We start from the raw sequence: 15,258 nt of genomic DNA, 5'->3' as shown, positions 1-15,258 counted from the left end.
TTTTAACACCTTAAGTGCCATAGCCGAAATAATTCGTCTTACATAATCCAGCGCTTGAGTGCCAGAGCCGAAATAACTCGTCTTACATGTTTTTTTGACGGTGGGACATCAATCAACCCCTTTTACATCTTCCAGATAACTATTTGGAGCAAGAGCATGCGTGTAATCTATTTTACCGACCACTAAGTGGCGACAGAGACCGAGAGAAGTCACAGCCACGGGACCCAAAAGCCACAAAACCAGCCGCCTCCCGCGGAAAAGCCCGGACACACACACACAGAACGGACAGAGATCCCTTCCCCCCAGAGCCGCGCAGCAACGCGCGAACACACACACACACACACACACACACACACACACACACACACACACACACACACACACACACACACACACACACACACACACACCGCGGGAGAAAGCCATTCAAGGAAATGGCGACGCGATTTTACAGTAATCCGTTTCAGACTCGTCTTGCCCGACAGGCAGACAGGCAGGCAGGCACGCAGACAGACAGGCAGGCAGCACAACGCGCTTCTGACACGCCCGCTGAAGCCAGGAGGAAGGAGGAGAAGATACACGGAGGGAGGAGTTTGAATGAGAGGGGTGTTTCCTGTTGTTATGGAGGAAATTACTGTTCAAAACTATTGTTTAGAATGTCTGACGGTCTTACTGATGCCAAAAATGAATGGTTAAAGTGACTGTTTCACAAAAAGCCATTTATCTCTGAATAAATTTCCAGACGCTGAAACCATGCTGTACTCAACGGCTAATATCTACATAACTACTAACTCTGCAAACTAACTCTTTTAGACAGAGAAAGCACACATTCTATTAGTTATTTTTAGATGATTGGTGTTCATGAATTCTTAACAGAAAAGAATCCTCGGCTCTTCTAAAATGAGCCAGAATCGTCAAAAACACCCCTGGCACAACTTACCTACAGGAATGAAAACATGGCTGGCATTCAATGTGTTAACAATATTTTTTTAAACTTGAATAATGACAATATATGACTGGAAAAGTAGTATTTTATTTGAAATGCACAAATACAAAACATGCTGTTGTGGGAAATTGTTATTACAATAACAACTAGAAAAAACATGAGATTGGAGATAAGGCTTATCTTGAAATAGAATGAGTTACACCGTCACTTAGATTTACTTTGAACTAAAAGGTTTCTCAGCAGTATAAATTCTCATTATGCATCTTCAGTTTTTCTTCAAACTCAAACAACAAGACTTTTCTTAGTCTATTTTTTATGCATCTTCAGTTTTTCCTGTCAAGTAAACAGATTTGCCAGAAACTCAATTGAATGGTTTCTCTCCTGTATAACTTCTCATGTGTCTCTTCAGAGACTTGTTCAACTGAACTACTTTCCACACATTGAACTTCAACAAACAAAGACGTTTCTTTGTCTATTTAAAAAAAAAAAAAAAAAAAAAATGTTTTTTTTTTTTTTTTTTTTTTCACGATATGAGATTTCATCTCAACGATACATATCGTGACGTTTTACTATCGCGAAATTTCGTGGGACGATATATTGTGACACCCCTAGTAGTTTGTGATTGTTTTGAATAGTACACCCTGCACATTTTTCCTTTAGTTAACTGGAAAACATGCAGAATCCAATATCAAGGGCAGCTGGCTAAATCTGCAGTGCAATAAAATCTGGTAAATAGCCTTTCCCAATAAGAAGACAATCTTAATATAGGAGCTTATTATGTGTCGAAAGAACACCACTGTGAGTTTGCTGGACTTTTTAACAACCTCTGTAATGGCAAGGCAGTGAGCGCTGGAGAGAAAAGCTGTACAGTACCTGAGATTGCAGTCATTTATTTCTCTATAAAAGCTGAAAATGCTAAGGTTAAGCATAAAGCCGGAGCGAGAAGCGAAAATCAAATATGTGCAGCTTATTTAATGTGCAGCCACGGAGCACTAATGGGTTTTACATCAGAGATGCCAGCACATTTTCTTACTTACAGTTTGTTGTTAAATTTTTATTTTGGTGGCATGATACTCATTACAATAAACAGATCGTTGTGGATGCTATATTTAATTAGATCCAATTTTACTCGGTGGAGGAAAATGGAGTTGATATACTGTAGAAGGGAATTCCCCGAATCACAGTTCCTGCTGTTCACTTCTAATGGAAACAGAACCTAAGGAACCAAAAAGTGTGGAGGAAATCTGGGGGATTTTGGAAGTGTACCCAACGGACGAGGACATATCAAGTGAATATATCAGCCGGAGGCATTGCTTACTCCTGCCAATTGTAGGTGCCAGTGCAGCCCAGCCTTCAGGGGAAGCCTGGAGCAACAGTCATCAAGAGGCTGTGATGCAGTCTTCACCATTTACGCAAAACACCTCTTCCAAAGTATTCCACACACACACACACACACACACACACACACACACACACACACACTGCACGCACGCACGCAGACACACACACACACATGACTATAAGTGTGTATGTACACTACGGATATACACAATCACAGACACACACCAGCAAACAATGAAACTGGCACCACTGAGAGCTGTGAGACTACTTTCACCACACAAGAAAGCACAGAGACAGAGAAAAATGGAACAATGAGAATAACCCTAGCACGACATATCCAGCTGCTAAAACAGTGGGGTTCAAGGCAACAGGGAGCCGGGGAGACAGTGAGTAATGTCTGAGGACAGTCTATAGGGATAGACTAGAGGCCGGAAGAGAGCAGAGAGAGAGAGAGAGAGAGAGAGAGAGAGAGAGAAGTGGGGGAGTCTGTACTGACAGAGATGTGTTTATATATTCCAGTATGGTAAGTCACTCTGGCCTCACTAAGTGACTCACCCCTTCCAGACTGGTGAGAGGGCGGTGTACACTGTAGGTGGGTTTGGTGCTGCAGGAGCTGCTGGTGAGTCAGGGGGGAAGTTCAGCAACAGAAGTGTGATCAACTTCATTTAGTTCTCTTCACAAATGGTTTTATAGACGATAATGGCTTTGAGGAAGCTGCCTTCCATTTTGAGATGAGGTAAACCCGTTTGGGAGGTTTGGGAGAGCGTAATTCCCAGTTCCACATATCCTCTGTCTAATCCCTCATATTCACTGGCCATGTGTCTACCTGTTAGGCGTGTCAAAATGAATCGTTTAATGGATGCATCGCGATGTGGACGTGCCGCGATGCATCGAATTGAATCATTGCAGATAATTGCTGAATCGTTTATGTTTAAATTTATGTTGACGTTCAGATTTGAAAGCACTTTCTAAGTGGAAAAAGGGAGTTGATATTTATCTGACTGCTTGTATTTATTGATGAAAAAGTAGCCATGTGCAGTAATAATATAGAAAATTGAGGATGTGATACTTGGAGCTGCGATACTTTGAGCTGTATCGAGATGCATCGTGATGCATCGTGGAATCGAATCGAATCGTTGACAGATGAATCGTAATCGGATCGAATCGTGAGGCCAGTGAAGATTCATAGGCCTACTAGCTGTGTGGCTGCCTTTCCTTGAAACATGTGGCACAGAATGAATAAAGTGCACCATTACGTTTCTTTTTCCATCTCCGCCAAGGAGGTTAAGATCTGTTCGTTTGTCTGTCTGTCAGCAGGACATCTCCAAAACCTACAGTATGTGCGGAATGTCATGAAACCTGTTGGGCAGATAGTATTTTGGATAAGGAACAATTGATTTGATTTTGGTATTGATCCAGATCTGCGATTTTCACAAAAGACAATTATCTTCTTATAGCCAATTAGCCACAACAATGACACTAACGGAGATAGAGAATTGATTCCAAATCCTAAGGGCATGTTTACTGCTCCAAGAAATCAATTCAAATTAAAGTGATATTTAGGTGATAGGAATGTACCTGTGGGTGTAATTTAAGTGATAGGAATGATACCTGTGGGTGTAACAGCAAGTTGTAAAATTGCTCAGCATTGGCGGTGGTTTGTGCTCTCCAAGTGCCTTCTAGTTATAAGATGGATTGTATTGTACTATGCACACACTCTTGCATTTGCTAGCTTAGAGCCTTCATGTCTAGGCGGAGCCTCATGCATTGATATTTATAGGCTACTTTATAAAATGGATAGTTCCGCTCCTTGATTATGATTGGCTGAGCCATTGTAAAATACTCTATAAACACACACCTGTGACCACATCACAGTATTACTGCGCCAAACAGCGCCCGTGTGTTGCTGCGTCTCTATCTGGCTTGGCAGCCATTCTGGTCTGAAGCAATAAGCCCCTGAGGCCATAATTTATAGTGATTTTACAACGCCTAAGGGCTTTTTAAGCCCTCCGCTTCGCATCATGCCTAAGAAGAAGGCCCCTCGGCTGTTGTAAAATCACGGCAAACTATGGCCTCTTGGTGCTTATTGCTTTAGTATACCACCACAAAGCGTGTCACAAAGGACTTTACAGAGAGTGAGGCTAGCTAGATCCAACTAATCAACAGGCAATCACAAACCAAATGATACAATACACACTACAGTATGCAAACAAAAATGCAAGGAAATAAAACAAATGACTGTGGCGGCTGCACAAAGGACTGTAGAGAGACATTCACGTTAATGTCTGCTGGCCCTTTAAAGATTGAGGTTAGACGACGGGCCTCACGAGAGTAAGAGTGTGACTTCAGTAGTTCCGGGTTCTAGCCCAGAGAGTTGTTGTTAGCGTGGTAGTACAAACTATGTAATGTTACTGTGAGGAAGGAATAAACGATCCAGGTTTTAGGATCAAAAAGAATACTGTCTCCTCATTCCAGTACAAGACAAAAAAATACAAAAAGACATAACAAGCCTACCTAGCCTAGAGCAGTCTAACCAGCACCAACCTTAGGTCGCTTTCACATACGTAATAATATGTATGCATAAGCTGTTTGGTCCGCTTTAACCGCGCCAGAGTTCGTTTCCTCGGATAGTGCGCTTCGTTTTGGGGTGGTGTGAAAGCGCAAACGAACTCTGTTGCGGAACTCTGGTCCGCTGGAAAACGTGGGTCTCGGTTCGTTTGCAAGTGAACTCTAGCATGGTTCATTTGTGGTGTGAAAGTAAACCGAACCAAACACAAGAGCAAATATAGGAAAGGCAGTGCATCATGAGTAGAAGGTGGTAGAAGGAAGCATAACAAACACTGCGGCGCGCACACGGGTCGGTGCGCACCGCGCTGCCTCGCTCGTCTCGTCTCATCTGCAGAATGATGTTGGACCCAACAGGTCGCTGCCTCATCTGCTGCTCATATTCGGCGCATTCTTGTAAAATATTTATTTGATAGTAACACCAAAGTATGTATTGTTCAGTCAGCCCTCAGCAGGCAAGGCAGCAGAAGAGGAGAGATTTCCCCTCTATATTCTGTCCAACAGACGAGTGACCGTTTCGACCACGTGACATTGTTCAGAAAGTTTGGTGATCTTGGCAAATTGCATGTGTGAAAGTGAACCAGACCAAATGAAAAGTGAAACAATGTTGCAACTTCACCCCCCCGAATCGCACCGAGTCCACCAGCTTATGTGTGAAAGTGACCTTAGACCCTCAGTGAAAACAAGGAAAAACTCCTGGCAAGGATAAAAAAAATATAGAAACCTGGGTGGTGTAATTCAATGAGGGATCCCCCTAGATTTCAGATGGCTTTCAGATAGTACCTTGCTTTTAACCCACAGTAAACCCTTAGCTTAACCAAAAATAAAAAATAAATAAAAATATAAATAACAGCCCAGACATACAGTATAATAGCTAGCCTGATTGAGAATGCCAGAGTGTTTGTTTAGGTATTTCAGAGGTGCCAAATGGGTGGAGTTTGTCAATCAACCTAGAAAAAAGGGACATGATTGAGTTTCGAGTCATATTTTTGTCACATTTGTGTTCATCCTCTGAGATTGGGGGCTGTATATTCATGTCCTTTATGGCAAATCATGTCCAATAACTCTTCAGTTTCATGTCCAGTTTTGTCTCAGAGGGAATCTTAAATACTGGGGGGAAAACAACTTTACATGTACAGTATATGTATGGTTTCTGCACATATACAAACAAATCACTCAACATTATCACTAATTCTTCATGGACATAATTACGGAAACACAAAAGCAATCCACAAAAAAACAGAGACAGTACTGTAAACTATTGCACCGCTGCTTATATTCCCAGGCCCACGTCTCACTGACACGCAGTGACTCAGTACGTCCAAAAACAATCATATATCATATTCCAACTGAAGACAGATGTGACCTGCAAGTCTCTCACAATGCCCAGCTCAAGCTGGGCATTGTGAGAGGTGCCTCAATAATTATAATAATAATTCTGTCTGCAAGAAAAACATGTTCCGTGTTCACACCATTTAGTTTCTATAAACATCAGAACCTAGAAGAATGTCGCTTTACTGTACACCTGCTGAGACTGACAAGAAAAGCACATTCAATTTGTTTTTTACCTTTTCGAATTGGCTAGAAAATGTAGTCAGTGTGTTCATGTGCCTTATGTGATGAATAGTTTGGTTGTGATTAGTGCATAATGCATATAGGCCATGGAAGTATTGTACGGAAGTAAGGTATCATCTGGCCCCGCTCACTCCCCTGTTGATTTTCCATGCTTTTCAAAATAATGCAGAAAGTGCTGAGAAATAAGGGTGCTGACATATTGCTTTTTTAGCTTGTTATTTACCTTGACTTCAAATAGTATGAACTTCAAGACATGCTACCGATGTTTAACGTTAGATTCGTTACTGTATATAGGCCTAGGTGGATAAGGTAGGGACAGAATAGCAACTTCTAAATAAGTGGGGGGTTGAGAGATGTATACTGCTGGAACTTGAATTGCAATGTTACTGTTGTTTTTTCTGTACTAAAAATAATTGATCATTAATAACTTCTAGCTAATGTAGCAGGAGATATGATTGGTGCTGCAGCCAGCGCGAACGTGGTGCAACACGGGCTGCAGACTGGTGCCAAAGGGAAGCACCTGCAACTGGAACACTGTGGCTGTTCCCTATCTAGTTCTCACCACACCAAGCGGCAGTGGGCAGTGGTGGCCTAAAGGTTAGAGAACCAAGCTTGTGACCGGAAGGTCGTCGGTTCAATCCCTGGGACCGGCAGGATAAATATGGGTCTTGCCCTTCCCTCATTGTACTGGTCAGCTTCCAGGTATGAATGTGTGTGTGAATTTGAACAGGGCGCTCCTGAAAAAGAGAGCATTGCTCTCAGTGAGACTCCCCCGGTTTAAATAAAGGTAAAAAAAAAAAAAGAAATAATAATAATAATAATATTGGCCATTTACTTTCATTCCTGAATCAATGCATACTTTTCAGAAATCATGGAGTTTCAATAATGTTAGGGAGCACATACAGTACACTATGCTGGCACAAGTGCACAAGAGCATATCTTCATTATGTACAGTAATTTGTGGAAATTAAACTGAATGTCTGGTCCTGTCTGGCTGTTAGAGCCTGCTGTTCAGACTGCATCAACACAGTCTAATGTTTCTATACCGTTACCTGGTGACCAACAGCCCTCCATCAACACAGTCTAATGTTTCTATACTGTTACCTGGTGACCAACAGCCCTCCATCAACACAGTCTAATGTTTCTATACCGTTACCTGGTGACCAACAGCCCTCCATCAACACAGGCTAATGTTTCTATACCGTTACCTGGTGACCAACAGTCCTCCAACAACACAGGCTAATGTTTCTATACGGTTACCTCTTGGGCAGCTCTCTTGTAGAGTAAGATATTCTATCTGGATGTTGTGTCAAGACACTTGCAAAGCTGCGGTCCTTCTCACCTTGCGGCGACGATGGGGCAGTCTTAACGAGCTGTCTGCCAGTCGTCCGTGGCAGCAGCAGAGGCAGCCAGCCCCCGGGCCTTGGCCTGCTGGCCCCTGTGCATACATCACACATCACTAACGCCACCACTACCATGATGTGACAGCTGAATCCATCTCCCACAAGCCCCACCTACAGCCTCAACACATTAGAGAGCCACTGAAATTAATGCCAGCACAGCAATACTAATGAGTGTGCGGCGGAAAAAGGGACGAGGGAGAGAATAATAAGCACACAAGTAGACGTTAGCTCTACAATAGACCTATGCTATGGGTGACAGATGAGGCTGGTTGCACTTCACATTTACCTGTGTGTGTGTGTGTGTGTGTGTGTGTGTGTGTGTGTGTGTGTGTGTGTGTGTGTGCGTGCGCGTGCGTGCGTGCGTGTGTGCGTGCGTGCGTGCGTGACACCATGCACAGGCACGTGGACGGAAGTGTTTATTCACATACATGCATACATACATACATCATACATACATACATACATACATACATATGCCCAAACGTACGTACGTACCCTCAAAGACTCGAGACTTGACTTGGACTCGAAGTTCAAAGACTTGAGACTTGACTTGGACTTGCCCCTCAAAGACTTGAGACTTGACTTGCAAAAAATTACTTTTGAGCATCTCTGGCTTGCACATCCCAATCTCAAAGCCAAGTCAGATCTCATTGGGGCTAATGCTGTGCGTACATCCTGCACACGTTGCCATGTTTCCTAACTGACCTGCACACGTTCCCATGTTTCCTAACTGGCCAAAAATAGAAGTTCACACTGTGACTGAGACATCAGTGTGTTTTTGATAGATGAACATGTGATGCACGTGGAGAAGTTTCTAGGATATTAAGGATATTAAGAGGACTTTAAGGTCACACCCATCTCCTAATCCACCCTGAACATGCCTACTACTGGATACTGGATAATGATAATAATAATACTGGATCTTTCACTGACCATTTAATCCTCATTAGTGTCAAACCACGGTGTTTGAACGTGAGAATATGTCTGGATGGCTACAGCAACAACAATCCCACATTTGTGTCAGTAGGACGGACGAGCCAGATTGTGCCAAATATTATGTTACAGTACTTGACAGATATGTAATCTGGATACGATGGTACAGTATGCAGGGATATCCTCTGAGATGCGCCTGTGATAAAGTGCGATATAAATAAATGCACTTTAACTTGGATTTAACTTGTATCTCACTTTTGTGAGATTGTGCGAATCCATAATTGGAGGTGTTAATGATTTCCGTAAAGCAGGATAGTCAGTCATTTGGATTGAACAGACAGCCGATGCCCGAAAAGCTTACTGCTTTTGCATCAGATTTTCACGCTGATTTCATCTCTGGTAGAGTCAGAGAGTGTATGTGCTGACGACTTGATCTGCAATAACCTGCCCACACAAACACTGTGGGCTAAAGGAACAAGACAGAAGAGGATATACAGTATATATCCTTGGAAAATGGAAACAGGTGTTATTAAAGAAAACATAAAACTGCACAAGGCCATACCCAGAAATCATGCAATGTGACAGTTAACTGCACTGCAATGTCCTAATAACTGGTAGTCTCGCTCCAGACCAAATATTACGTTGAATCGCTGCAAGTCTGTGCCACTTGGTAGGCACAGCTGGTGTTTTGAGGGCGGGTCTATGGGTCAAAATTTAATGACAGACAGCCAGGTCGTAGCATCAATGAGAGAGTGGTTCATTTTCAAAAGTCAACAGAGTCAGGTTGGGTGGGCGCGCCTGATCGCTACAGTCGTGACTGATTGGTGCCCCAGGATTTCGGGGGAACCAATCACTGGCCAGGATTCCGACACCAGTTTGGAGCTAGAAGTGTCTCAGAGAGGAATCTGCAGCATGCAGTAACGTAGTGTATCAGCGTAAGAACTCTCATGGGTCTGGCGTTGAGACTAATTAACTGGAAAATCTTTGTAGTGGATTCAACCGTCGTTGTTGAGTCCAGGTTTGGAGCACGCTGCTGTTTAGCAAACACTGGATTTTGGTCTTCTTAAGTGTTGATTCATCACTTCCCATGGACCAAGGACATATTTCCCTCTGGTGTCCACACCAAGAACATACAGCATCAGAATTTAATTTGGGTAAATGCATGTAGGACAAATCTACAGTGTACAAACACATCAGAGGGGAAGTGATGCTCTTCTCTGGAGCTCCACTTTGTGTTGTGTTGTAGGCTGATAACACCAGAGTATTTTGAGATAACAATCTTGCCTAGTGCAGCTTTAACTCGCCAAATGGAAATGGAGATCGGCACTACAACAAAAGCCCATATAGGGAGTTAACAGACTGATGTATTACAAAGAAATAGATGAAAGAACCTACTCCAAAACCTCCAACTGGAAGACAGTAGTCTGCCAACGAGCCTTGGCATAGAAAAATGTGGCAAGTTGCCCTTGCGACCAGTTGGGGTGCACTTACGCTAGACTTTGTTGGTGAGAAAAACAAATTAATAAATGTATTTAACAAAGCAATTTGGGCGCTGGCTGAGGGCTCAAGAGTCCATTGATACAATAATCCTAATATGTTCCTCGAGTGAGAAGACAACATTCCCCACAGCATCATAAACAAGTGAAGGCCCTTTGAGCTCTCTGGTGCCTTGTAAAAAGCGAGCCACTTCTGAGGAGAGTGAGAGAACAGCTCTCTCTATACAGCCATGTGGGCTTTCAAACACATTAGGGCATGCTGGCATAAAGTGGCTGTGACTCCGCCGCATCTCAATGTTTTGATGTTTATTGAGGTTTGATTGTGTTTTAGGGTTTATTGTGTTTGCTTAAACATGCTTTAGCATTTATTTTATATTCTTGTATTTTCTCTCTAATTCTCACCACTAGAGTTGGGTTTGTTACTCAACAAAAAACATGTATTTGTTGTTTATTATTACCCTACAGCAACTAATAGTGATGTACATGAAGTACAGTGTAGGGATGGGGTAAGATAGTCTTTAGATAACTTTATTACTGAAATTGAAAATGTCATTCATGATACTAGTAGAGGCGGAAAGTGATATTACTGGAATGCATTACTATTAGGGATGTCACAATATATCGTCCCACAATATATCGCGATATCAAAACGTGACAATATGTATCGTTGAGATGAAATCTCATATCGCGAGAAAAAGAAGCTGAACATGGTGGCACTGATCTGCATCTGATTGCATGCTCGCTCTCCTTTTCATTGCTTTGTTTGAACAGACGAGGGACGTTACAGACACGGAGGATGAAAATGGTGAAATTACTCAAATTAGCGTGGAGGATGCCCCCTCAACTTACAAATCGATCGCAAAAAAGTATTGTTAAAATATCGTATCGTATCGTTATCGTGAACCCAATATCGTGTATCCTATCATATCGTGAACTGAGTGTATCGTGACACCCCTAATTACTATATGATAATATAATAGTAATGTAATATTTAACTGATATGAGTAATATGATACCACTCAATACCACTCACCACCATTTATAATAAGATAATAACAGGGTGTTGCTGATTTACATGCTGAAGGCTGGAGTCAAATTGACAGTAATGAGAGTGGGGGGGAAAATGTGTGATCCAATCCTCTGATGCAGCTTTTATAAATATAACCTGTTTAGTTTGCCACATCTTATGTAAACAAAATGCAATCAAGAGTGTGAACAATGAGTCCTGGTGTTAAACGAAAAATAAATAAGCTAAAAACAACGCTAATGATGTTGGTACACAACATTTGCTCTAATTTATGAATTCAATTATGCATAGATGTTAGAGACTACAGAGTGTAAACACTCCACAGGCTCAATGTCTTAATTGTATAGATGAAAAGTCTGAACTTTAAAAGTTGCTTCAAAGGAGTGTTTTTTCTGTACTCATTTTATATTGTGTGCTTCAAGGCTCTACTACGTTAATGTGTCACTAAACAATATAACCAAGCGATATTTCAGTACATTCTGTGCTGTTTCATTCTCACAGCTCTGCAAGAGAGATGTTTCTAGCGTATTTCATAATGGCGGGCCGATAAAAAAAGAATCAGGGTTTTGCCTGAACACATTAATGGCGGTGGTGTGGAGGGGTCTGCTCTCTAGCATCTTTTCAGTCAAACTTTGATCAATTTCACAAGGCAGAAGCAGGGGATCCTTGTTGAGAAGGAACATTTCTGATACAGTTCAAACTGTGCGGCCATGTTCCGGAGCGCTTGAGCGAGAGACTGCGTGGACTAAAATCAAGTACCGCTTTCAAACTCAACCTCAAACTGTGTTAACACAATGTGAAACATTAGGCTGATGTTATATGACACAGTACCCACTGAGAAAGCCTTCCCACCCTGTATTATCTTCCTCTCTCTGAAATGTATCATGCATCTATAGTCCACCCTCAAACCTTTTTCTCTCCCAGATTTTGCTAACACCTACTTGCCTTCCATATCGCCACTCTAGATTTGATGGAACAATTTAGTACTCTAAATGCAATGGTGAGCAGTGAGCGCATGGCAGCTCCTAGACTTATACATCCTCCTTAGATGAATCTCATTAGTAAGCATACGGTATGTATGTCTGCACCTCCTGCATGGGACTCTTTTATTCATACTGAACAGTCAGGACATCATGTACAACTTAATGAGAGTCTAGAAATAAGAGCAAGTGAATTGTGGCTTTCTGCATGAACAGTGAGAGAACGAGCTATTTGATAGCCCGTTTTTCCCCCTGCCATATCTAACCACATCATCATCATCATACAGCAAATAGTGTCCTCAAGGGTATTTACCACTTACCAACATGTGTACTGTCTGACATGCTTCATCAAAGTAGTATATATATATACTACTACAGTGGCCTCCACTTACAGCGATCACCGTTATAGCTTAAATGGACCAAAAAGCTTGATACAGAATCATTCCGATACACATCCTTATGAGTCCGCTTACAGTGATCATTTTGGGTCTTCTCATACATGAGAACCATGGAAAAAATGTTTAAAACTACAGTCCTTATTTTCTCTTCTCCTTTTTACTTACACGCTGTCAAAAATGAACCAACGAGATGCAGCAGCGGTACTTGGTGCATGTCTGTCTGTATATGGAGAGATCGCGGCGTCTCTCTCTGTCTGTCTATGCGAGACCGCTGTGTTTGACAACAGCTGGAGGCCTAGGCTACCTTACTGTATGTATTTTGAAAGTCAATAGAATTCAGTAAATAGTGAAGCTGTCCGTTTCATTCCTTCATGTGCTGTATTCATTTAAGAAAATATACAAATGGCAATTAGGTGGTAATTAGGACAGAAAAAAATCTGTTATAATGTTCATCCACTTATAGTGTTCAATTTGACCCATCCCAAAGTGATCACTGTGAGGAGTCCACTGTAACAAGATTGTTGACTAGCTGTCCGATGAGTACAAGAGTTGGTAACTAACCATAAAGTTACCAACAAGTTTAGTGCTTCAGGAATTACCAGCAGATCATTTGAATTACTCTCGGATCAATCAGGTAGCTTGGATAATGCTACCCATTGTATAATTACTGGGGATGGATACTGAGGACCGGTTCTAAATTGGTACCGGTTCCTCATTGGTCAGTACCGGAGTATCAATAAGCTTCTGGACTAACGGTATTGCTATTGTATTTTCTATCGTATGCTTCTATGTAAGTGACATGTGTGTCCGTCCGTTCTGTCACAGGATGTGGACGGGATGTCACTATGCGCACGAGAGATCTTCAGCCTTGCAACGTAGGCCCCTCCCCCAGCTCGCTGGTCCATACAGAGTCACAGGCGTGGAGCGAGAGAGAGAGAGAGAGAGAGAGAGAGAGAGAGAGAGCGAGAGAGAGAGAGATGGGGGTAGAGCCTAACAACAAAATAACTTTTCACCTCTTTTCATGTCATGTCTTTCATCTTTGCCCCAAATTATTGACAGTATTGATAAGCGGTACCGGTACCGGTACCGGTATCGGTATCGATACGATACCCATCCCTAGTAATTACTTGCATCAGCAGGTGTACCTGGTGAAGAAATCACACGGGTTGTTAAAAAAAGACAAAGATAAAGATAAAATAACACGCAGTAGCACTTACTATATTGGCAGTTCCTCCCCATGTACTCTCCTGGGCATTCGCAGGAGTAGTTGGCAACCAGATCTGTGCATATGCCCCCATTCTTGCACGGGTCCCTTTCGCATTCGTTAACATCTAGAAGAGCCAAGGAAAAAAAAGACCATTCATTTCTTTGAAGCAGACATGTAGGCAATTAGAAAGACCTCATCCTCCTCATTAGCATGCATTGGTGGGGAGCATTTATTGAATTTGCTCTGTTTGTTACTTGCTTCTTTCTGCCCATAGAAGCTTTCACAGAGACACTGGCTTTTTGGAACTAATAAATCAAATAGCTCCTTGAGAGACTGTTAATGCTAGAACACACAGGCTTAAGTTTGGGATTGTTAAGAATAATTAACCTAGCTACTTTCTTTGTACATAATTATGCTTTACAATGAGAGCGCTCAAACTATACACAATTGTCTTTTTATTGCTCTGCAAATCAAACACTATTTTGCTAAATCCCACAATGCAGCAGTCTTATTGTGCAGTAAATGATGTGCCGTGATTGGATTTCAAAAACAATTACAACCATTTGTCTGATACAGATGGCTATTTGTTGCTGATTTTGGTCAGAAATGTTGAGAAATGTCTGCTGCTGATAGGTTGGTCTTGTAACAAGCGAGAAGTTAGAATTGATTGTATAGGGAAATCTCTACAATTTTGACAACATACCCATATAGAGGCAAGATTCCTAGTCTATGTTCCCTCTAATATAGAGAAACAAAGACATAAGTATAAATTATGTGAAACAGAATTGCGCTTGTCAGCGGTTACAAGCCATTTGCTGCCAATATCAGACATTCTTGCAGAATTAGCATCTGGTGTAGCCTCCTTTGCTCTGTAATTACTCTCTCAAACACCTCTGCTCTGACAGATTCATCCAACCAATTAGAGAAGGTGGAAGACCCCCAATTCCATCGCCCCCATGTGAACTCCATTTCATTATCAGTACGCTTGAAGGAAGGAGATTAAAGGGATGGAGTAGAAGGGGAGGGAGGAAAAGGTAGCCGGTGAACTTTTTTACATTTTTTAACAGATTCCTACTGTTTCAAACTTCCTATGGCAGCCTTAAGAGGCTTAATCCTTCACTGAAACATACACCTACTGTATCTTCAGTGACTCACACAAACACATCTCCACGTTTTGATGTTATGAATATGTAACTAGGCTTGAGATTTGGCAAGCTTAAGAAAGTGAAACATGATTGAAGTAAGTCTGTTACGGTGAGATTTGATCTATAATATAATATTCACTTGAGCACATTTTTTAATATCTCAAAATACAGTACAGTATATCTTCATGGAATGATGCCGTACTCTCCAGAGAAATACTGCACAGTAGTCATGCTCTTCACAC

General features: G+C 41.9%; 1 protein-coding gene across 2 annotated transcripts in view; it reads right to left on the bottom strand.

Annotated features, from left to right (window-relative positions):
• The window catches only part of edil3a (EGF-like repeats and discoidin I-like domains 3a), a gene marked incomplete at its 3' end in the record, with an annotated part of 167,521 nt that overhangs the window by 72,437 nt on the left and 79,826 nt on the right, over positions 1 to 15,258 (bottom strand). For both annotated transcript variants that reach the window (XM_083644447.1, XM_083644448.1), the window contains exon 4: positions 13,882 to 13,995. In XM_083644447.1, the coding sequence (XP_083500573.1) occupies positions 13,882 to 13,995 (114 nt within the window). The remainder of the gene's footprint in view (positions 1 to 13,881; positions 13,996 to 15,258) is intronic.

This window comes from Poromitra crassiceps (assembly GCF_964638095.1).
Source record: "Poromitra crassiceps genome assembly, chromosome: 10".
Lineage (NCBI taxonomy): Eukaryota > Metazoa > Chordata > Actinopteri > Beryciformes > Melamphaidae > Poromitra > Poromitra crassiceps.
The sequence above is the reverse complement of the archived record's forward strand: the minus strand, read 5'-3'. Positions and strand labels throughout refer to the sequence as shown.